General features: G+C 46.9%; 1 protein-coding gene across 3 annotated transcripts in view; it reads left to right on the top strand.

Annotated features, from left to right (window-relative positions):
• Positions 1-1,341: 1,341 nt before the first annotated feature.
• Positions 1,342-23,818, top strand: part of TCN2 (transcobalamin 2) — a 37,227-nt gene continuing 14,750 nt past the window's right edge. The window contains exons 1-2 of one of the 3 annotated variants that reach the window (XM_038374010.1): positions 1,342-1,449; positions 4,072-4,140. In XM_038374010.1, the coding sequence (XP_038229938.1) occupies positions 4,074-4,140 (67 nt within the window). In that variant the 5' untranslated portion in view covers positions 1,342-1,449; positions 4,072-4,073. Of the gene's footprint in view, positions 1,450-3,939; positions 4,141-23,818 lie in introns of those variants that run through there. The other 2 variants (XM_043498203.1, XM_038374011.2) reach the window with 2 other exon arrangements.

Genomic DNA, 23,818 nt, shown 5'->3' with positions numbered 1-23,818 from the left:
AGTTATGTACGTGTCTTGTAGCACTCTCCTGAACACCAGTTGGAAGGAATTTTTTTTTCAGTAAGCGTGGACTGATTTTTTTCTCTTAGAAGGCATGTAATTTTTTCAGGTTCACAGTGATTAACACAGAAAATAATAGGGGCTGTTAAACTTTCTTCAAATTCCATCAAAAATTAAGTTCAGATATATTTTCCAGTACAGCGATGCTTAACTGCTCACTTCCCCCAAAATATGTAGTATTTCAGTCTGTTTATATAGAATATGGGAGTTGGGTGAGGAGCCATTTCAGCATACATATGACTTATTAAAAGACAAATTTTAAGCAGATCTGTATCCTAAACTTCATTATGATATTGAATCCAAACATTGCATTTCAATGGGAGATTCAACTTCCTTTATAGGAACAGAACAGACTCCTGAAACTCTTACCACAAAGATGGTCCATAGACATGCAAATAGTCCCATTGTCTTCAATGGAATTGATCATATGATTAAGGGTTTGCAGGATTAGATTCCAAGTTTGTAAATTGTTCCAGATAAAACTGACAGTGCCTGAGCTGTCAGATCAGAAGGAGCTTCATTCGAATAAAGGTGGGCAGATGTGTGATAAGTCTTAGCTCTGTTGCTAAGATGGGGAACATATTTGCAGCAAAGTTCTTGGCAGATTTCTGAGGCAGCTGGTTTAAGGTCGTCAATATAATCTTCACTTATAGTTCTCTCACCCACAAAGCTGGAAAATGAGGCATTTGTTTTCTTTTTTCTTTGCTGCTCCAGTTAGCAAAATGCATGTTAGACTAGTTTGGCTGCAAAGAAGAATTCTATGTACACTGGGGACAACACCTGATACCTTCAGGCTGCAGAACTGGGCTGACATCAGAATCCAAACATCCTCTGGTCAGTGCAGGCAGGGACATTCCTCGAATGATTTGGACTTGATGTGATGCAATATGACTGTTATGTATAATTCAGACCAATGGGGAGAAACCGAATCAAAAACACTGTTTAAACACCTTCCATCCCGCCCCCTCCCCTCTTGAGGACTCCTGACCAATTTAACAGCATAATACATATGCCAACAAACTTAAACAAAGCCTTTGTTTAAGTTTGTTAGTATATGCATTGTGCTGTTAAAGCCATATAAAGAATGAATGCCCGCCCTAGCCGTGATCTGCTCCTTTAAGGGTGTGGGGGCTAGCCCCAAGTCTTTCCGGTACTCCGTGCCCCCTAAAAATCCCCTGACGGTACTGCTAACTGGAGAGTACCACCCTACTTACACTACTGTTTCTGAAGCAAACTACAGCAAACAGCTGACTCCAGCAGTTGCACTAGCGCAGGAGAGGTCACATGACCATAAGAGAAAAACGAGTGAAAAACAATTCCTTGGGCAGCCTTTGTTCTGCCTCCGGGACCTCTCTGTGCTGCAGCCAGGCAACCGAGCAAGTAAATAGGGTAAGGACGTAAACCAGCCTCCTTTTATAACAGCTAGTGTTGGGTCCCCCTGTCCAAAATCCTAAGATTGAAGCATTCCAGAGCAGAAAGACCCCCAGACACAATGGGGACTGCTGTCTTATTGCAACTAGAAAAGGAGTACTTGTGGCACCTTAGAGACGGTGCCACAAGTCCTCCTTTTCTTTTTGCGAATACAGACTAACAGGGCTGCTACTCTGAAACCTGTCATTATTGCAACTAGTTTTAGAGCCACTCAGGCTAGCAGACTAGTTCCAGGTCAAAAGACCCTAGGTTTTAGTCTGAGCTCCAGGCAGCCAGGACTTTCAGGGATTATCCTATTATCGAGTGTAATTTTTGTCCCCTGCTCGTTTTGTTTAGTAGCAAGACAGGCAGATTTCTGTCCCTTTCTGGGTCCTAAAGACCACCTGTCTGATGCGGGCTGGTGTTTGCAGTGCACATGCTGTTGTTAAACATTTAGCACGTCTTCTGGCTTTGTTCCAGCAGGATGAAACCCAGCAGAGGTGATTAAAAGTTGTATGGCTGCTTCTATGAACCTCTCTTATTGGCACTAGTGGTTGGGGATCTCTTGTCCCGTCTTGTAGGGAAACCTGCAGTAGGAGAATAGTAGGGAGCTCTAGACGTTGAAGCTCTCCAAGTCTCTGTGGCACCATAGCATCTGGTGCAGGAATTTTCTGGCCCACAGAACGGGAAGGGGACCTGGCTTCCCTACAAGGAGAGTGTTCCCAGATCCTGTGAGTTTGGGGGAGCCCTGGAGAATCCATGCAGCAGGCCAGCCCTTTGAGAACACATCCGAGCCTTCCCTTTATGGGGAATTGTGCTGTACAGGTTGCAAAAGCAGTCAAGAAACCCATGCAGCCGCTCCTAGTGGGCAGACAGAACAGAGCAGGACACAATAGTGATAACTGGTATAGTGGAATTAGTGCTGACACCTGTCAGTCCACTGTTTCTTCCTGGCCATCCCCCACCCTTGATCACCCCCACCACACAATGTTTGCATGGCCTGGAGAAGGGCAGACATTGCCTCAAAGAAGAGTGAATCCCTTAAAAACAATTAAAATGCACCAATACTCATCACTTGCTGAATACTGTCCGGGCCTGACTGTTACAAGTGTTTGCAGTTCTGTAGCTCTAGGTGCTGGAACATGAGTCATCAGCTGTGTCTGCACAATCTGTGCTGCTGCTTTATTTAGGGGTCTAGATGTAAGGATGGTAAAAGGAACCTTCTGTGTCCATGACACCTGCCGGAGCTGCCAGCAGCTCGTGAGCTCTGAAGCCAGTGAGAGGAATGGCTACTGTTCAGGAGGGCCGGGGAGGGTGTGCATCTGGGTAGAGATTGCATTTAATGCTACCCGAGAGATTCACAGTCAGTGGAGCTGAACTTTGGGTTTATTGGGTTAATAACCATAAATAGTGAACCAAATGCTGCAGTCAGTTACACCTGACCCAGAGATGTTCCCTGGACCTTGGTAACTGAAGTTCTATCCCATAACTGAGGCCAGGATTCAGCCCACTGTCCCTACATATTCCTTAGCACAGAGGTGAGCAAAGTATGGCCCGCGGGTCATATCCTGCCCACAGGACCCTCCTGCCTGTCCCTGAGCTCCTGGCCCGGGAGGCTAGTCCCCGGCCCCTCCCTCGCCATCTCCCCTCCTCTGCAGCCTCAGCGCACCATGCTGCCAGTGTAGTGTATTAAACTGCTTCACGTAGGAATGTGCTATGGTAGCAGTTATGGAGAGCAATTTTCAGAGTAGCAGCCATGTTAGTCTGTATTGGCAAAAAGAAAAGGAGTACTTGTGGCACCTTAGAGACTAACAAATTTATTTGAGCATAAGCTTTCGTGAGCTACAGCTCACTTTAGCTCATGAAAGCTTATGCTCAAATAAATTTGTTAGTCTCTAAGGTGCCACAAGTACTCCTTTTCTTTTTTGGAGAACAATTTACTACACTACACCGGCACAACGCTCTGGGAGGCTGGGCAGTGGTCTGGGCGGCGCGGCTGTAGCTGAATGCCGATGAAGCTGTAGCTGTAGCTGATGAAGTGAGCTGTAGCTCACGAAAGCTTATGCTCTAATAAATTTGTTAGTCTCTAAGGTGCCACAAGTACTCCTTTTCTTCCCGTGAAGCTGGTGGATTACAGGAGCATGAAACTGTCTCGCTTGTCAGGGCTGTCAGACCCTGCATTGTTCTGATGTTGTTTACTCAGGAGAAGGGGCTGAAAGCCCCAGCCTGCCTGGTTAAGACGTCCAAGATACTATCTGTATGAGGACAGGAGACTGCCCCTTAGGGCGGATGACCAGGAGGGCACAAAAAGAAGCAGGAAAGAAAATCAGTTGGGCCTCCTTATCTCTGCTCCTAGCTCCTTGCAGCTTTGGCTCTCTGGGTTTCTCTTCATTTCACACTCAGACAAAGTCCTTTCTCTTTCTGCTGACTTAGCCCCTGAACCCGAGCAGAGGATCCTGTTGCGACACTTCCCTGATTTAATCAGTGACCTCATAGGAATCGGCACAGCACTGCAGCCACCACGCTCTGCCGATCAGTGTGTGGTCTCCCTGTCAGGGCTCTGATCACCACCTCTCCCCACTCCCTTCCTTCCTACTGCAGATATGGAGCCCAGGGTGTTGCAGCTCCTTCTCATCCTCCATGTCTTGGCCCTCCCGGTCCAGCTCTGTGGTGAGTACAGAAGCTTTCTACACACATTCTTCCTGTACCATGAGGGACTTTTAAAGGAACCTCGCTGCTTCTCCCCACTTCCACTCCCATGCATGCATCGATTAACACATGCAGATCCCCACCAGGGTAAATGGAGGCACCTCTCTTCTTCCCATTAAAAATAAACCACTGCTGAGTATTGGTGCTGCAGTAGGGGGTGCTCTGCCCTGTAAGTCAGTACTGAAGCAATGCCCCAGCATGGTGCTAGGAAGTCCTTGTGCTGCTGAACATATGTCACAAGACATGACAGAGCTCCTGACTGTTCGTGAGCATTAAAGAGTTCAGGCGGTTTTGTTGAGATCGTGGGTGTTAGCCCTGATATCCTCTTGACCAAATCCCCTTGTGGTTTTAAGCCAGGATTCATCACTTCCTGCTTTAAACTGTTGTGTAGCTTTGCTGTATGCTGGGAAGCAGATGCTGCCTTGTGCCTTCCTCTCCAGAGGTGGCTGCTTTTTACTAGTAGGTGGCATGATTTGCATTTTCTGAGATTCTTCAGGATGGAAAGCATTGTATAAATGCTAGGTGTTTTTCTCTTGGCTAAGAACGAGCTTGAACTCCCTGAGAGAGCCCAGGTCTGCCTGTGAGCAACCCAAAGTTTCTGCATGTCTTGCAGTCACTGGGGGAGTATTGCATATGAAAGGAAAGTGCCAAATTATACTTGTTTCTGCTTGTGTCTGGCTCACTTGGTTTTTATTTCCTCTCCATTTCTTGGAGTGTTGACGGTTTTCCTCTGAGCTCTAAGAGGTAAAAGGCCTTCAGACACCATGGCAATGGGCACTGTTTACGGCCCTGGATAGAAAAGGTGCAGATGATAAGCTCAATGTTGCATTCCTTTTTTCACTGGAGTGCAGAGCATTTTATAGCTAACGTTAAGGCCGCCTGTGGGAGCAAGCTCTGCTCTTGGTGTGAACAAATAGCTTCTGTTGAATTGGAAGAGAGCCAGCATCCCAGTGCACTGCTCTCCTGCTTCCCACACCCTACGTTTTTTAAAGTTAATTTAATGCTCTGAGGTCCCTGGAGACCACCCATCTCTATCTGTGTCCAGAGCAGATGCAGCATGGGCAGTGGCGATGGAAGTCTCCCCCTTCCGAGTGCCTAAATCCTGACCTGGAGGGACCTCCTTCCTCTAGTGGAATGTAGGGTGAAAGCCGAGTCCCACAGAAGTCATTGTGGGTTTTGTTACTGAACAGGGGCCAGGGTTTCACCTTTGGTTTTGATGTCTTCTTGATCCTTGGCCCCTCTGCTGAGAGTGCCAGCCAGGGTGCCTAGTTGTGCCAGTTATGATGCCCCCCCTGGGGGTGAGGACACCTGTCCCCTACAGAGTTGTCCAAGACTCCCAATGTATTTCATGCAGACCATCAGCCAGATGGAACCAACTTTGGGACCAGATTCCAAGGGGTGGCTTAAAGTCGAAAGGCTCCATATCTCCTTCCCAGTCCCCTCAGCCATATGGTCCTCTAGATTAGTAACATGCTAGTTTCATACCCATGAGGTCACATAGCAGGCACATTCCTTGGGTGCATTCATCCCTTCAGTTATTCTTTTAATTGTACATGGGCCATGACTGCCGTCTTCTCTCCCTGCTGCCCCAAGGTCAGAGTCTCTCTGGGAGGAACCACGATTCCTGCTTTCCAAGGCTCAAATCAGGCTGTCTAAAATAAGACTGCTCTCTCACCAGCTACTGGAGAGAGGCACTAGAGAAATAAGGGTCCCCTAGATGGGTATTGCAGGGATCTGTGTCAAGTAGACCCAAGGCTTTAGTTCCAAGACTTTGCTGGAGATCCCTGAAGAATGTGACATAGCACAGAAAGCGCTGATCAGATTCAGCCACGGCAAAGTCATCCATCTCAGCTCTGTGTGTCCCAGGAAAGCCCCATGTGCAGCCAGAGCTGCTGCTGCATCTCTTTATGAGGGAACCTATCTTCTTGTTCTCCCCCAAAGCACCTTCCAGCCTCCCTGAAACCAAAGCAACTGACCTTCCCAACCCAGACCAGAGGGGGGCAACCAGTTTTCCCTGTCAGTAAGCCATTGTTTCCTTCCCTCTCATGTTAACAGCCTCCAGCACCTGCAGGAGATGGGTTGTTAGCGAGGCTGGCTTACTAAATGAGATTTAACATAGACTGTATAAAGCACCATCATCTGTACTCCATCCCTTCCAGGCCATCCATGAGTTTGGCCTCAAATTTAAGGTAAGGGCACAATTCTGAATTTGAAAAGTTTGAACCCAGAATGTTGGATTACAGCCTAAGGACTAAGCTCTTAATATTTTTATGTAAAAAACACAACCCTTAGGGTGTTAGTGTTAGCAGGGACTGAACCAGCACCCTTCAGAGCTAGAAGCATGAATGCCTCTTGCCTGTGTTAAACCCAGATCTGTGAGTGTGAATCAGGCTCTTAAATCTCTCTGTGGCTCAGCCACTAGCGAGAGCCCTATTGCATGAGCCTGGGTTACATTTACATGAAAGCTTAGCCCTGGTCTATGCTGCAAACTAGTGTTTGTATAATTACAAAAATCCATACCTTGAGCGACACAGGAGCACCGATCTAACTCTTGGTGTAGGCAGCACTATGCTGACAAGAAGGCTTCTCCCGATGACACAGCTACCACCCAGAGCTGTCCTTAAGCATACGCAGCATACGAGGCTGCATAGGGCACGAAAATTTGGGGCACCCCTGGATCTTAGCCCTGGTCTACACTACGAGTTTAGGTCAAATTTAGCAGCGTTAGATCGATTTAACCCTTGCACCCGTCCACACGATGAATCCATTTACTTTGACTTAAAGGGCTCTTAAAATCAATTTCTGTACTCTTCCCCCGACAAGGGGATTAGCGCTGAAATCGACCTTGCCGGATCGAATTTGGGGCAGTGTGGTCACAATTCAACAGTATTGACCTCCGGGAGCTATCCCAAAGTGCTCCATTGTGACCGCTCTGGACAGTGCTCTCAACTCAGATGTACTGGCCAGGTAGATAGGAAAAGGCCCGTGAACTTTTGAATCTCATTTCCTGTTTGGCCAGCGTGGCAAGCTGCAGGTGAGTGCAGATCTCATCAGCAGAGGTGACCATGATGGAGTCCCAGAATCGCAAAACAGCTCCAGCATGGACCGAATGGGAGGTACGGGATGTGATCGCCGTATGGGGAGACGAATCCATGCTATCAGAACTCCATTCCAAAAAATGAGATGCCCAAACATTTGAAAAAATCTCCAAGGACATGAAGGACAGAGACTATAACAGGGACCCGCAACAGTGCCACATGAAACTTAAGGAACTCAGGCAAGCCTACCAAAAAAACAGAGAGGCAAATGGCCGCTCGGGTCAGAGCCCCGGACATGCTGCTTCTATGATGAGCTGCATGCCATTCTAGGGTGTGCAGCCACCACTATCCCACCCCTGTGCTTTGACTCCGTCAATGGATTATCACGCAACAGGGATGCACATTTTGGGGACGAGGAAGATGATGATGATGAGGAGGAGGTTGAAGATAGCACACAGCAAGCAAGCGGAGAAACCGTTTTCCCTGAGAGCCAGGAACTATTTCTCACCCTGGACCTGGAGCCAGTACCCCCTGAACCCAGCCAAGGTGGGACTCCTGGACCCGCCAGATGGAGAAGAGACCTCTGGTGAGTGTACCTTTGTAAATATAATACATGGTTTAAAAGCAAGTGTGTTTAATGATTAATTTGCAGCCAGTACAGCTACTGGAAAAGTCTGTTAACATGTCTGGGGATGGAGTGGAAATCCTCCAGGGACATCTCTATAAAGCTCTCCCAGATGTACTCCCAAAGCCTTTGCAAAAGGTTTCTGGGGAGGGCAGCCTTATTCCATCCTCCATGGTAGGACACTTTACCACGCCAGGCCAGTAGCATGTAGTCTGGAGTCATTGCATAACAAAGCATGGCAGTGTTTGCTGGCATTCAAGCAACATCCGTTCTTTATCTCTCTGTGTTATCCTCAGGACAGTGATATCATTCATGGTCACCTGGTTGAAATAGAGCAATTTTATTAAGGCGATATTCAGAGGTGGCTGTTCCTGCTGGGCTGTTTGTCTGTGGCAGAACAGAAATCTTCTCCGCTGTTAGCCACATGGTGCGGGGAGGGGTGAAGTGATCATCCCAGAGAATTGGTTGTGTGTGGGGGGGTTTAGTTGGGTTTGTGCTGCATGTTAACTCAAAAATCGCAGCCCCTCCTTTTAAATTGCCAGCCCATTTTAAATGGCCAACCCAACGGCTGTTTCATATGGGAAATGGGGGCGCTGCTATTTGAAACCATCCCCATATGTTATGAAGGTTAAAGAAGCCAAAAGACTGTGACTTACCATGGCTGTCTGCAAGCCGAATTATGTTGCCCGCCGGCCCTGTGTATGTGATCTCTCACACCAAACCGGCAGACACTCAATGTAAGAGGCAAAATGTGACCTTGTACCAAATACACATGTGCTATGCAATGTTAACAGCAAGGTTCACCCTGAAAGAGTCTACCCATTGTTCTCTAAAATGTGTCTTTTTAACTACTACTCTCCCTTTTTTTCCCTCCCGCAGCTGCAAATGTTTCAACGCTCCCCCTATCATCTCCTTCCCAGAGGCTAGAGAAGATTAGAAGGCAAAAACACCGCACTTGCGATGAAATGTTCTCGGAGCTCATTCAGTCCTCCCACACTGAAAGAGCCCCGCAGAATGCGTGGAGGCAGACAATATTAGAGTCCAGGAAAGCGCAATATGAACGCAAGGACAGGTGGCGGGTTGAAGATAATAAGTGGTGGATTGAAGATGATAGGTGGAGTCAGCTTGCTGACAGAAGGCAGGAGTCAATGCTGAGGCTACTGGAGGATCAAACTGATATGCTCCGGCGTATGGCTGAGGTGCAGGAAAGGCAGCATGTGCACAGACCGCCGCTACAGCCCCTGTGTAACCAACCGCCCTCCTCCCCAAGTTCCATAGCCTCCTCACCCAGAAGCCCAAGAATGCGGTGGAACGGCCTCTGGGTACCCAACCACTCCACGCCAGAGGACTGCCCAAGCAACAGAAAGCTGTCATTCAATAAGTTTTAAAGTGCTGTGTGGCCTTGTCCTTCCCTCCTCCCACACCCCTCCCGGGCTACCTTGGCAGTTATTCCCCCTATTTGAGTGATGAATTAATAAAGAATGCATAAATTTGAAACAGCAATGACTTTATTGCCTCTGCAAGCGGTGATCAAAGGGAGGTGGGGAGGGTGGTTAGCTTACAGGGAAGTAGAGTGAACCAAGGGGTGGGGGGTTCCATCAAGGAGAAACAAACAGACCTTTCACACCGTAGCCTGGCCAGTCATGAAACTGGTTTTCAAAGCTTCTCTGATGCGCACCGCATCCTCCTGTGCTCTTCTAACCACCCAGGTGTCTGCCTGTGCGTAATCAGCGGCCAGGCGATTTGCCTCAACCTCCTACCCCACCATAAACGTCTCCCCCTTACTCTCACAGATATTGTAGAGCACACAGCAAGCAGTAATAAGAATGGGAATATTGGTTTCGCTGACAACTAACCGAGTCAGTAAACTGCAACAGCACACTTTTAAATGTCCAAAGGCACATTCTACCACCATTCGGCACTTGCTCAGCCTGTAGTTGAACAGCTCCCGACTACTCTCCAGGCTGCCTATGTATGGCTTCATGAGCCATGGCATTAAGGGGTAGGCTGGGTCCCCAAGGATAACTGTAGGCATTTCAACATCCCCAACGGTTATTTTCTGGTCTGGGAAGAAAGTCTCTTGCTGCAGCTGTTGAAACAGACCAGAGTTCCTGAAGATGCGAGCGTCATGTACCTTTCCCAGCCATCCCACGTTGATGTTGGTGAAACGTCCCTTGTGATCCACCAGTGCTTGCAGCACCATTGAAAAGTACCCCTTTCGGTTTATGTACTAGCTGCCTTGATGCTCCGGTGCCAAGATAGGGATATGGGTTCCGTCTATGGCCCCACCACAGTTAGGGAATCCCATTGCAGCAAAGCCATCCACTGTGACCTGCACATTTCCCAGAGTCACTACCCTTGGTAACAGCAGCTCAGTGATTGCGGTTGGCTACTTGCATCACAGCAGCCCCCACAGTAGATTTGCCCACTCCAAATTGGTTCCCGACTGACCGGTAGCTGTCTGGTGTTGCAAGCTTCCACAGGGCCATCGCCACTCGCTTGTGAACTGTGAGGGCTGCTCTCATCTTGGTATTCTTGCGCCTCAGGGTAGGGGAAAGCAAGTTACAAAGTTCCATGAAAGTGCCCTTATGCATGCGAAAGTTTCGCAGCCATTGGGAATCGTCCCAGACCTGCAACACTATGCGGTCCCACCAGTCTGTGCTTGTTTCCCAGGCTCAGAATTGGTGTTCCTCGGTATGAACCTGCCCCATTACCACCATGATGTCCACTTTGCCAGGGCCCATACTTTGAGAGAAGTCTGTGACCATGTCCTCATCACTCTCCTCACCGTGCTGCTGCCGTCTACTCGCCTGCTTTTGCAGGTTCTGGTTCTGGTTCTGCATATAGTGCTGGATAATGCGCATGGTGTTTAGAATGGTCATAACTGCTGCGGTGATCTGAGCGGGCTCCATGCTTGCCATCTGCACAGGTAACCCAGGAAAAAAGGTGTGAAATGATTGTCTGCCTTTGCTTTCACGGGTGGGGGGGCTGATGACATGTACCCAGAACAACCCACAACAATGTTTTTTGCCCCATCAGGCACTGGGATCTCAACTCAGAATTCCAATGGGCGGCGGAGACTGCGGGAACTGTGAGATAGCTACCCACAGTGCCATGCTCTTGAAGTTGATACTAGCCTCAGTACTGTGGACACACTCCACCGACTTAATGGTCTTAAGTGGGGACACACACAATTGACTGTATAAAATCGATTTCTAAAAAAACAACTTCTATAAATTTGACCTAATTTCATAGTGTAGACATAGCCATAGTGTCCACCCTTCTGCCTCTTACTATCTCTTTCTGACCCTTCCTGCAGGCTCCCACAGGCAGGCTTCCACTGCTGGCTGCTGCAGCCTGGTGAGTCTTCCTCCGGAGGGGATCTAGTAACTTAAAAGTAAAATAAGTGAAAAAGCCTCCAGCCTGCCAGACCTATTAGCACAACACTGAAACTGTTAAAGAGCCATTCAAGTGGTAATGAAGCCATTTTACAGGCATGTAATCAGGAACGGCTCTGCAGCAGTTGTGCAGAAAAGGACCTAGGGGTTACAGTGGACGAGAAGCTGGATATGAGTCAACAGTGTGCCCTTGTTGACAAGAAGGCCAATGGCATTTTGGGTTGTATAAGTAGGGGCATTGCCAGCAGATCGAGGGACGTGTTCGTTCCCCTCTATTCGACGTTCGTGAGACCTCATCTGGAGTACTGTGTCCAGTTTTGGGCCCCACACTACAAGAAGGATGTGGAAAAATTGGAAAACATCCAGCGGAGGGCAACAAAAATGATTAGGGGACTGGAACACATGACTTATGAGGAGAGGCTGAGGGAACTGGGATTGTTTAGTCTGCAGAAGAGAAGAATGAGGGGGGATTTGATAGCTGCTTTCAACTACCTGAAAGGGGGTTCCAAAGAAGATAGATCTAGACTGTTCTCAGTGGTAGCAGATGACAGAACAAGGAGTAATGGTCTCCAGTTGCAGTGGAGGAGGTTTAGGTTAGATATTAGGAAAAACTTTTTCACTAGGAGGGTTGTGAAACACTGGAATGGGTTACCAAGGGAGGTGGTGGATTCTCCTTCCTTAGAAGTTTTTAAGGTCAGGCTTGACAAAGCCCTGGCTGGGATGATTTAGTTGGGGATTGGTCCTGCTTTGAGTACGGGGTTGGACTAGATGACCTCCTGAGGTCCCTTCCAACCCTGATATTCTATGATTCTATGATTCTATAGACCCCAACCCCCAGGTATATACAGTCCGTTTCTGAATTTACTGACAAAAACAGTTGTGCATTTACTGTAATATTTACTCAGAACATGTAAGTCTTCAGGACCTTAGTTTAAAATTTGCTTTAAAAATATTTCATTAGTGTTACTGAAGATTATAAAATCACATCTCTAAAAAATCCTTGCATAGATTTTTTAGATGCACAATCTGAGTATTCATCTTTAGCCTTAAATGCTTGGATCTTCAGATATATAGTTTTTTAAATAAATCCTTCAAAAGACCACCCTTATCAAAAATACACATGTTAATTTTAATTACTGTGGTACAAAAAACTTGCTTCCAAAGTCTTCCTGTCCTTTCCGTCCATTCCTTTCTCCCTTCACCTCCCTGTTGAAGAGAGCCCTTAGAGCAGGGGCAGGCAAACTTTTTGGCCTGAGGGCCCCATTGGGTTTTGAAAATTGTATGAAGGGCTGGTTAGGGGAGGGGGGCGTGGCCCGGCCCCCACCCCCATCCTCCTCCCCCCGCTTCTGGCCCCCTGACGGCCCCCCTGGGACCCCTGCCCCATCCACCCCCCCTGCTCCCTGTCCCCTCACCGCCCCCGGAACCCCAGCCCCTGACTGCCCCCCGCTGCCCCATCCAACCCCTCCTCTCATTCCTGACTGCCCCCCTGGGACTTCTGCCCCATCCAACCACCCCTTCTCCCTGACTTCCCCCAGAACTCCTGCCCTGACTGCCCCCCCGCCACTCCATCCAACCCCCACTCCTTCCTGACTGCCCCCCCAGGACTGCTGCCCCCATTTAACCCCTCTGTTCCCCGCCCTCTGACCACCCCGACCTCTATCCACACCCCCACACCCCCTGATCAGCACCCCAAACTCCCCTGCCCTCTATACAACCCCCCCGCTCCCTGTCCCCTTACCGCACTGTCTGGAGCACCGGTGGCTGGAGCCAGCCACGAACATTGCAGCCCAGAGACTGGGTCAGGCTGGGCTCTGCAGCTGTGTTGCCCCAGGAGCTCGCCCCCCTTGCCACCCAGAGTGTTGCGCCGGCGGCATGGTGAGCTGAAGCTGCAGGGGAACAGCAGGGGAGGGGCCAGGGGGGTGAGCCTACTGAGCCGGAGCTCAGGAGCCGGGTGGGAGGGTCCCGTGGGCCAGATGTGGCCCACGGGCTATAGTTTGCCCACCTCTGCCTTAGAGGGACAACACCCCTATCCTTCCAGATAGCTGGACAAATAAGTTTCCCTTTCTTTACTTCTGACTTTTTGATGAACTAGTTTTAAGAGAACCCTCCAGCAAAATCAGTACCTTAGTAAGAGGTAAAATCCTTTGTTATGCCTAAAATCTTTGGAAACATATTTAAAGTTTGTGAAATTTCATAAACACATCTATCGTTATGGAGATCACACAAAGTAAATGAGTGTTCCCTTTTTCTAAAAGCAATGAACATTGTTATGAACACACTAAACCTCTGTGACTGATTAATTTAAAATAATGTCTTTGTTTCAAGTGAGTTAAATAGGTAGCAATCTGGAATGATTACTTTCTGAATCAATTCTGAAGCACTTAGAGGAGAGGAAAGTGATCAGAAACAGTCAGCATGGATTCACCAAGGGCATGTCATGCCTGACTAACCTAATTGCCTTCTATGGGTATGTCTACACTATGAAATTAGGTCAAATTTATAGAAGTCAGTTTTGTAGAAAGTGTTTTTATACAGTCGAGTGTGTGTGTCCCCACACAAATGCTCTAAGTGCATGTAGTCGGCGGACTGTGTCCACAGTACCGAGGCAACCGTTGACTTCCGGAGCTTTGCACTGTGGGTAGCTATCCCACAGTTCCCGCAGTCTCCACCACCCATTTGAATTCTGGGTAGAAATCCCAGTGCCTGATGGGGCTAAAACATTGTCGCGGGTGGTTCTGGGTACATATCGTCAGGCCCCCGTTCCCTCCCTCCCTCCGTAAAAGCAAGGGCAGACAATCGTTTTGCACCTTTTTTCTTGAGTTACCTGTGCAGACGCCATACCACGGCAAGCATGGAGCCCGCTCAGATCACTTTGGCAATTAGGAGCACATTAAACACCACACGCATTATCCAGCAGTATATGCAGCACCAGAACCTGGCAAAGTGAAACCGGGCAAGTAGGCGACATCAGCACAGTGACGAGAGTGATGAGGACATGGACACAGACTTCTCTCAAAGCACGTGCCCTGGCAACGCGGGCATCATGGTGCTAATGGGGCAGGTTCATGCGGTGGAACGCCGATTCTGGGCCCAGGAAACAAGCACAGACTGATGGGACCACATAGTGTTGCAGGTCTGGGACGATTCCCAGGGGCTGCAAAACTTTTGCATGCGTAAGGGCATTTTCATGGAACTTTGTTACTTGCTTTCTCCTGCCCTGAGGCGCAAGAATACCAAGATGAGAGCAGCCCTCACAATTGAGAAGCGAGTGGCAATAGCCCTGTGGAAGCTTGCAATGCCAGTCAGCTACCGGTCAGTCGGGAATCAATTTGGAGTGGGCAAATCTACTGTGGGGGCTGCTGTGATGCAAGTAGCCAACCGCAATCACTGAGCTGCTGTTACCAAGGGTAGTGACTCTGGGAAATGTGCAGGTCACAGTGGATGGCTTTGCTGCAATGGGATTCCCTAACTGTGGTGGGGCCATAGACGGAACCCATATCCCTATCTTGGCACCGGAGCATCAAGGCAGCTAGTACATAAACCGAAAGGGGTACTTTTCAATGGTGCTGCAAGCACTGGTGGATCACAAGGGACGTTTCACCAACATCAACGTGGGATGGCTGGGAAAGGTACATGACGCTCGCATCTTCAGGAACTCTGGTCTGTTTCAACAGCTGCAGCAAGAGACTTTCTTCCCAGACCAGAAAATAACCGTTGGGGATGTTGAAATGCCTATAGTTATCCTTGGGGACCCAGCCTACCCCTTAATGCCATGGCTCATGAAGCCATACATAGGCAGCCTGGAGAGTAGTCGGGAGCTGTTCAACTGCAGGCTGAGCAAGTGCCGAATGGTGGTAGAATGTGCATTTGGACGTTTAAAAGCGCGCTGGCGCAGTTTACTGACTCGGTTAGACCTCAGCGAAACCAATATTCCCACTGTTATTACTGCTTGCTATGCGTTCCACAATATGTGTGAGAGTAAGGGGGAGACGTTTATGGCAGGGTGGGAGGTTGAGGCAAATCGCCTGGCTGCTGGTTACGCACAGCCAGACACCTGGGCGGTTAGAAGAGCACAGGAGGGCATGGTGCGCATCAGAGAAGCTTTGAAAACCAGTTTCATTACTGGCCAGGCTACTGTGTGAAAGTTCTGTTTGTTTCTCCTTGATGAAATCCCCCACCCCTTGGTTCACTCTACTTCCCTGTAAGCTAACCACCCTCCCCACCTCCCTTTGATCACCGCTTGCAGAGGCAATAAAGTTATTGTTGCTTCAAATTCATGCATTCTTTATTAATTCATCACACAAATAGGGGGATAATTACCAAGGTAGCCGAGGAGGAGTGATGGAGGAGGGAAGGACAAGGCCACACAGCACTTTAAAATTTTAAAACTTATTGAATGCCAGCCTTCTGTTACTTGGGCAATCCTCTGGGGTGGAATGGTTGGGTGGCCGGAGGCCCCCACAACGTGTTTTTGGGCTTCTGGGTGAGGAGGCTATGGAACTTGGGGAGGAGGGTGGTTGGTTACACAGGGGCTGTAGTGGCAGTCTGTGCTCCTGCTGCCTTTCCTGGAGCTCAACCATACGCTGGAGCATATTAGTTTGATCCTCCAGCAGCCTCAGCATTGAATCCTGCCTCCTCTCATCATGCTGCCGCCACCTTTCAGCTTCAGCCCTCTCTTCAGCCCACCACTTACTCTCTTCAGCCCGCCACCTCTCCTCCCAGTCATTTTGTGCTTTCCTGCACTCTGACATTGTCTGCCTCCATGCATTCGTCTGTGCTCTGTCAGTGTGGGAGGACAGCATGAGCTCAGAGAACATTTCATCGCAAGTGCGTTTTTTCGCCTTCTGGTCTTCGCTAGCCTCTGGGAAGGAGAAGATCCTGTGATCCTTGAAACACATGCAGCTGGTGGAGAAAAAAAAAGGGACAGTGGTATTTGAAAAGACACATTTTATAGAACAATGGATACACTCTTTCACGGTAAACCTTGCTGTTAACATTACATACATAGCACATGTGCTTTCATTACAAGGTCGCATTTTGCCTCCCCCCCCGCCGTGTGGCTAACAGCGGGGAACATTTCTGTTCAGCCATAGGCAAACAACCCAGCAGGAATGGGCACCTCTGAATGTCCCCTTAAGAAAAGCACCCTATTTCAACCAGGTGACCATGAATGATATCACTCTCCTGAGGATAACACAGAAGATAAAGAACGGATGTTGTTTGAACACCAGCAAACATACACTGCAATGCTTTGTTCTACAATGATTCCCGAGTACGTGCTACTGGTCTGGAGTGGTAAAGTGTCCTACCATGGTGGATGGAATAAGGCTGCCCAGAAACCTTTTGCAAAGGCTTTGGGAGTATATCCAGGAGAGCCACGAATGCCAGGGCAAATTAATCATTAAACATGCTGGCTTTTAAACCTTGTATAGTATTTTAAAAGATACACTCACCAGAGGTCCCTTCTCCGCCTGATGGGTTTGGGAGGCAGCCTTGGGTGGGTTCGGGGGTTACTGGCTCCAGGTCCAGGGTGAGAAACAGTTCCTGGCTGTCGGGAAAACCGGTTTCTCCGCTTGTTTGCTGTGAGCTATCTACAGCCTCATCATCATCGTCTTCCTCGTCCCCAAAACCTGCTTCCGTGTTGCCTCCATCTCCATTGAAGGAGTCAAACAACACGGCTGGGGTAGTGGTGGCTGAGCCCCCTAAAATGGCATGCAGCTCATCATAGAAGCGGCATGTTTTGGGCTCTGACCCGGAGCGGCTGTTCGCCTCTCTGGTTTTCTGGTAGGCTTGCCTCAGCTCCTTAAGTTTCACGCGGCACTGCTTCAGGTCCCTGTTATGGCCTCTGTCCTTCATGCCCTGTGAGATTTTGACAAATGTTTTGGCATTTCGAAAACTGGAACGTAGTTCTGATAACACGGATTCCTCTCCCCATACAGCGATCAGATCCTGTACCTCCCGTTCGGTCTATGCTGGAGCTCTTTTGCGATTCTGGGACTCCATTATGGTCACCTCTGCTGATGAGCTCTGCGTGGTCACCTCTGCTGATGAGCTCTGCATGGTCACCTGCATCTTGCCACGCTGGCCAAACAGGAAATTGAAATTCAAAAGTTCACGGGCCTTTTCCTGTCTACCTGGTCAGTGCATCTGAGTTGAGAGTGCTGTCCAGAGCAGTCACAATAGAGCACTCTGGGATAGCTCCCGGAGGCCAATACCATCTAATTGCATCCACAGTACCCCAAATTCGACCCAGCAAAACCGATTTCAGCACTAATCCCCTTGTCGGGGGTGGAGTAAGGAAATCGATTTTAAGAGCCCTTTAAGTCGGAAAAAAGGGCTTCGTCATGTGGATGGGTGCAGGGTTACATCGATTTAACGCTGCTAAATTCGACCTCAACGCCTAGTGTAGACCAGGGCTATGACAAGAGAACTGGCTCTGTGGATGAGGGGAAAGCAGTGAACGTGTTGTTCCTTGACTTTAGCAAAGCTTTTGACACGGTCTCCCACAGTATTCTTGCCAGGAAGTTAAAGAAGTATGGGCTGGATGAATGGACTATAAGGTGGATAGAAAGCTGGCTAGATTGTCCGTCTCAAGGGGTAGTGATCAATTGCTCCATGTCTAGTTGGCAGCTGGTATCAAGTGGAGTGCCCCAAGGGTTGGTCCTCGGGCCAGTTTTGTTCAGTATATTCATGATCTGGAGGATGGCGTGGATTGCACCCTCAGCAAGTTTGCAGAAGAGACTAAACTGGGAGGAGAGGTACATATGCTGGAGGGTAGGGATATGATACAGAGGGACCTAGACAAATTAGAGGATTGGGCCAAAAGAAATCTGATGAGGTTCAACAAGGACAAGTGCAGAGTCCTGCACTTAGGACGGAAGAATTCCATGCACCGCTACAGACTAGGGACTGAATTGTTAGGCAGCAGTTGTGCAGAAAAGGACCTAGGGGTTACAGTGGATGAGAAGCTGGATATGAGTCAACAGTGTGCCCTTGTTGCCAAGAAGACCAATGGCATTTTGGGCTGTATAAGAGGGGCATTGCCAGCAGATCGAGGGACGTGATTGTTCCCCTCTATTTGACATTGATGAAGCCTCATCTGGAGTACTGTGTCCAGTTTTGGGCCCCACACTACAAGAAGGATGTGAAAAAATTGGAAAATGTCCAGCGGAGGGCAACAAAAATGATTAGGGAACTGGAACACATGACTTATGAGGAGAGGCTGAGGGAACTGGGATTGTTTAGTCTGCAGAAGAGAAGAATGAGGGGGGATTTGATAGCTGCTTTCAGCTACCTGAAAGGGGGTTCCAAAGAGGATGGATCTAGACTGTTCTCAGTGGTAGCAGATGACAGAACAAGGAGTAATGGTCTCAAGTTGCAGTGGGGGAGGTTTAGGTTAGATATTAGGAAACACTATTTCACTAGGAGCGTGGTGAAGCACTGGAATGGGTTACCTAGGGAGGTGGTGGAATCTCCTTCCTTTGACGTTTTTAAGGTCAGGCTTGACAAAGCCCTGGCTGGGATGACTTAGTTGGGGATTGGTCCTGCTTTGAGCAGGGGTTGGACTAGATGACCTCCTGAGGTCCCTTCCAACCCTGATATTCTATGATTCTATGAAAATTTAAGAGTACATAATGTAAAGAAATAAGAAGCGATAAGACAGAGTCCGTCTGGGCAAAAATTACATTGGGGAAGAAAACTAGTAAAGCCTCTCCTACGATAGTGCTTGAGGTGTGCTATAGACCTCCGGGATCTAATTTGGATATGGATAGAGCCCTTTTTAATGTCTTTAATGAAGTAAATACTAATGGAAACTGCGTGATCATGGGAGACTTTAACTTCCCAGATATAGACTGGAGGACCAGTGCTAGTAATAATAATAGGGCTCAGATTTTCCTAGATGCGATAACTGATGGATTCCTTCATCAAGTAGTTGCTGAACCGACTAGAGGGGATGCCATTTTAGATTTAATTTTGGTGAGTAGCGAGGACCTCATAGAAGAAATGGTTGTAGGGGACAATCTTGGCTCAAGTGATCATGAGCTAATTCAGTTCAAACTAAATGGAAGGATTAACAAAAATAAATCTGCAACTAGAGTTTTTGATTTCAAAAGGGCTGACTTTCAAAAATTAAGGATATTAGTTAGGGAAGTGGATTGGACTGAAGAACTTATGGATCTAAAGGTCGAGGAGGCCTGGGATTACTTTAAATCAAAGCTGCAGAAGCTATCGGAAGCCTGTATGCCAAGAAAGGGGAAAAAATTCATAGGAAGGAGTTGTAGACCAAGCTAGATGAGCAAGCATCTTAGAGAGGTGATTAAGAAGAAGCATTAAGCATACAGGGAGTGGAAGATGGGAGGGATCAGCAAGGAAAGCTACCTAATTGAGGTCAGAACATGTAGGGATAAAGTGAGATAGGCTAAAAGTTGAGTAGAGTTGGACCTTGCAAAGGGAATTAAAACCAATAGTAAAAGGTTCTATAGCCATATAAATAAGAAGAGAACTAAGAAAGAAGAAGTGGGGCCGCTTAACACTGAGGATGGAGTGGAGGTTAAAGATAATCTAGGCATGGCACAATATCTAAACAAATACTTTGCCTCAGTCTTTAATACGGCTAAAGAGGATCTTGGGGATAATGGTAGCATGACAAATGGGAATGAGGATATGGAGGTAGATATTACCATATCTGAGGTAGAAGCGAAACTGAAACAGCTTAATGGGACTAAATCGGGGGGCCCAGATAATCTTCATCCAAGAATATTAAAGGAATTGTCACCTGAAATTGCAAGCCCATTAGCAAGAATTTTTAATGAATCTGTAAACTCAGGAGTAGTACCGAATGATTGGAGAATTGCTAATATAGTTCCTATTTTTAAGAAAGGAAAAAAAAGTGATCCGGGTAACTACAGGCCAGTTAGTTTGACATTTGTAGTATGCAAGGTCCTGGAAAAAAATTTGAAGGAGAAATTAGTTAAGGACATTGAAGTCAATGGTAAATGGGACAAAATACAACATGGTTTTACAAAAGGTAGATCGTGCCAAACCAACCTAATCTCCTTTTTTGAAAAAGTAACAGATTTTTTAGATAAAGGAAATGCAGTGGATTTAATTTACCTAGATTTCAGTAAGGCATTTGATACCGGGCCACATGGGGAATTATTAGTTAAATTGGAGAAGATGGGGATCAATATGAACATCAAAAGGTGGATAAGGAATTGGTTAAAGGGGAGACTGCAACAGGTCCTACTGCAAGGCGAACTGTCAGGTTGGAGGGAGGTTACCAGTGGAGTTCCTCAGGGATCGGTTTTGGGACCAATCTTATTTAATCTTTTTATTACTGACCACGGCACAAAAAGTGGGAGTGTGCTAATAAAGTTTGCAGATGATACAAAGCTGGGAGGTATTGCCAATTCAGAGAAGGATCGGGATATCATACAGGAGGATCTGGATGACCTTGTAAACTGGAGGAATAGTAATAGGATGAAATTTAATAGTGAGAAGTGTAAGGTTATGCGTTTAGGGATTAATAACAAGAATTTTAGTTATAAGTTGGGGACGCATCAATTAGAAGGAATGGAAGAGGAGAAGGACCTTGGAGTATTGGTTGATCATAGGATGACTATGAGCTGCCAATGTGATATGGCTGTGAAAAAAGCTAATGCGGTTTTGGGATGCATCAGGAGAGGCATTTCCAGTAGGGATAAGGAGGTTTTAGTACCATTATACAAGGCACTGGTGAGACCTCACCTAGAATACTGTGTGCAGTTCTGGTCTCCCGTGTTTAAAAAGGATGAATTCAAACTGGAGCAGGTACAGAGAAGGGCTACTAGGATGATCCGAGGAATGGAAAACTTGTCTTATGAAAGCAGACTTAAGGAGCTTGGCTTGTTTAGCCTAACTAAAAGAAGGTTGAGGGGAGATAGGATTGCTCTCTATAAATATATCAGAGGGACAAATACAGGAGAGGGAGAGGAATTATTTCAGCTCAGCACCAATGTGGACACAAGAACAAATGGGTATAAACTGGCCACCAGGAAGTTTAGACTTGAAATCAGACAAAGGTTTTTAACCATCAGAGGAGTGAAGTTTTGGAATAGCCTTCCAAGGGAAGCAGTGGGGGCAAAAGATCTATCTGGTTTTAAGATTCTACTTGTAAGTTTATGGAGGAGATGGTATGATGGGATAATGGGATTTTGGTAAGTAATTGATCTTTAAATATTCAGGGTAAATAGGACTAATCCCCTGAGATAGGATATTAGATGGATGGGATCTGAGTTACCCAGGAAAGAATTTTCTGTAGTATCTGGCTGGTGAATCTTGCCCATATGCTCAGGGTTTAGCTGATCACCATATTTGGGGTCGGGAAGGAATTTTCCTCCAGGGCAGATTGGAGAGGCCCTGGAGATTTTTCGCCTTCCTCTGTAGCATGGGGCATGTTTGACTTGAGGGAGGCTTCTCTGCTCCTTGAAGTCTTTAAACCATGATTTAAGGACTTCAATAGCTCAGACATAGGTGAGGTTTTTCATAGGAGTGGGTGGGTGAGATTCTGTGGCCTGCGCTGTGCAGGAGGTCGGATTAGATGATCAGAATGGTCCATTCTGACCTTAATATCTATGAATCTATGAAAACCTAGCCACCCACCCACTGAGGGACGATCTAAGCCTCATTAACTCCTAGCAGCAGCAGCCATCAGTCATGACTGACCTCGGATGAATTTGGACCAGTGACCTAGATGTGGACAATTTAGCAGCCTTTTTGTTCTAAACCCTCTGCACCATCCAGTTCCCAAGCAAATTCCATTTGGTGTCATGGAAACTTTCTAATGCTGAGTCTAGTTCAATTCCTGTAGCTGCTCAACATTATTATCGGTGCCAGGGGGCCATGCTGAGATTGCTCAATTAGGGCAAACTGCAAAGAATGGGGCAGAAAATCCCCAAAACTGGTGGTTATTCTAATACTTAGATTCACCAAGTCAGCAACAAAACAGCTACAATACCTTCCTGGTTACCCAGAAGCCAAAACACAGTTCTCTTAAAGCAACCCAGCCTTGAGCTCTCACCCAGACAGCCAAGTCAAATATGATGAGGATTATTGAAAATCTTGTTCATCATATATAAAGTTCTACCAATCCCAAAGGATCAGACACATTACCCCCCAGGTAAATGAATATTTCAGATCTTACTCAAATATACACTTACAGCCAGTTCTTCTTAACTAAACTAAAATTTATATAAAAAAGAAGAGAGAGAGAGAGAGAGAATATAGGTTAAGTTTCAGAGTAGCAACCGTGTTAGTCTGTATTCGCAAAAAGAAAAGGCGTACTTGTGGCACCTTAGAGACTAACAAATTTATTTGAGCATAAGCTTTCGTGAGCTACAGCTCATTTCATCGGATGCATAAAAGATCATTACACATACAGATATGAATAAAGTTCATAGATCAGTTTTATAGTAGAGATGGTGAGCTTTCGAGTTGCAAAGAGTTTGTTCCAGAATCAGTTCATCAGGTTATAGTCCAATGTCCAATATCCAACATTAGGGCAATCCAGAATGGAACTGAAGACCACAGACTTACGAGTCAAACTTCCCCTGATGAAACTTAAGTAGATCTAAGGTAACAGGATCAGGGCCCAAGCATTCTTTTATAAACCACTGGCAGGCTATGATAGTCTCTCGATAGGTGATATTCCTTGGATGAAGAATAGTTGCTTAGAAATAGAATTACCTATTTCCTATGTATACACAGGTAACTAGTTGCATTCATAAGCATAAGGTAATTATCCATTAAGCTGTGCATAGACAGTTTACTACAAACTTTAAAGAGAAATATAGACAATGAAATTATTATATTCAGGTTTCATCTAAATGCTAATATTCCCTTTTGATCTCTGAATCAATAGATATAGTAACAGACCTGAACCATCTGTTTATATGGTTAACATCTAACAAGATATAAGTAAACATATACAATTAGTTTTACCTCTAATGCTCTAACCATACAGGTTTGCATTTCAAAGCGCTAGTCTATTTAATATGAAATGGCTCTAAATACCATTTACATACTTTTTAAACATGTCTCTAAAGGTTAAATTAGGATCATTTAGCCTATGAACTGCTTGACCCTTTCTGGCCTCGTGTCACATTATCCAAATTGCATCTAGTGGAAAATATAGCAACATCTCATCTCCTATAAGGCTGTTTTTATTAATCACGGTATATGGGAAGCAATGGACAGGCACTGGTCTCCTTGCTGGGAGACCTCAGTTCTCTTTAAGGTCAGGCTTGACAAAACCCTGGCTGGGATGATTTAGTTGGGGATTGGTCCTGCTTTGAGCAGGGGGTTGGACTAGGTGACCTCCTGAGGTCCTTTCCAACCCTGATATGCTATGATTCTATGATTCTTCCTGGCTCTGCATGATTTGTTGTGGGACTTCAGACAAGTCATTTCCCCTTCTCTGTGCCTCAGTTTCCTAAAGGGGGACTTTGCTTTGTGAAGCGATTTGAGATCTACGGATGGTACTCTCTGAGTGTTACAGACTTGCTGTTTTTCTCACACAGCTGCCTTCCTTTTACTCTCTG

The sequence above is a fragment of the Dermochelys coriacea genome, chromosome 15, assembly GCF_009764565.3.
Source record: "Dermochelys coriacea isolate rDerCor1 chromosome 15, rDerCor1.pri.v4, whole genome shotgun sequence".
Classification (NCBI taxonomy): domain Eukaryota; kingdom Metazoa; phylum Chordata; order Testudines; family Dermochelyidae; genus Dermochelys; species Dermochelys coriacea.
This window is presented reverse-complemented; position numbering and strand designations above follow the sequence as displayed.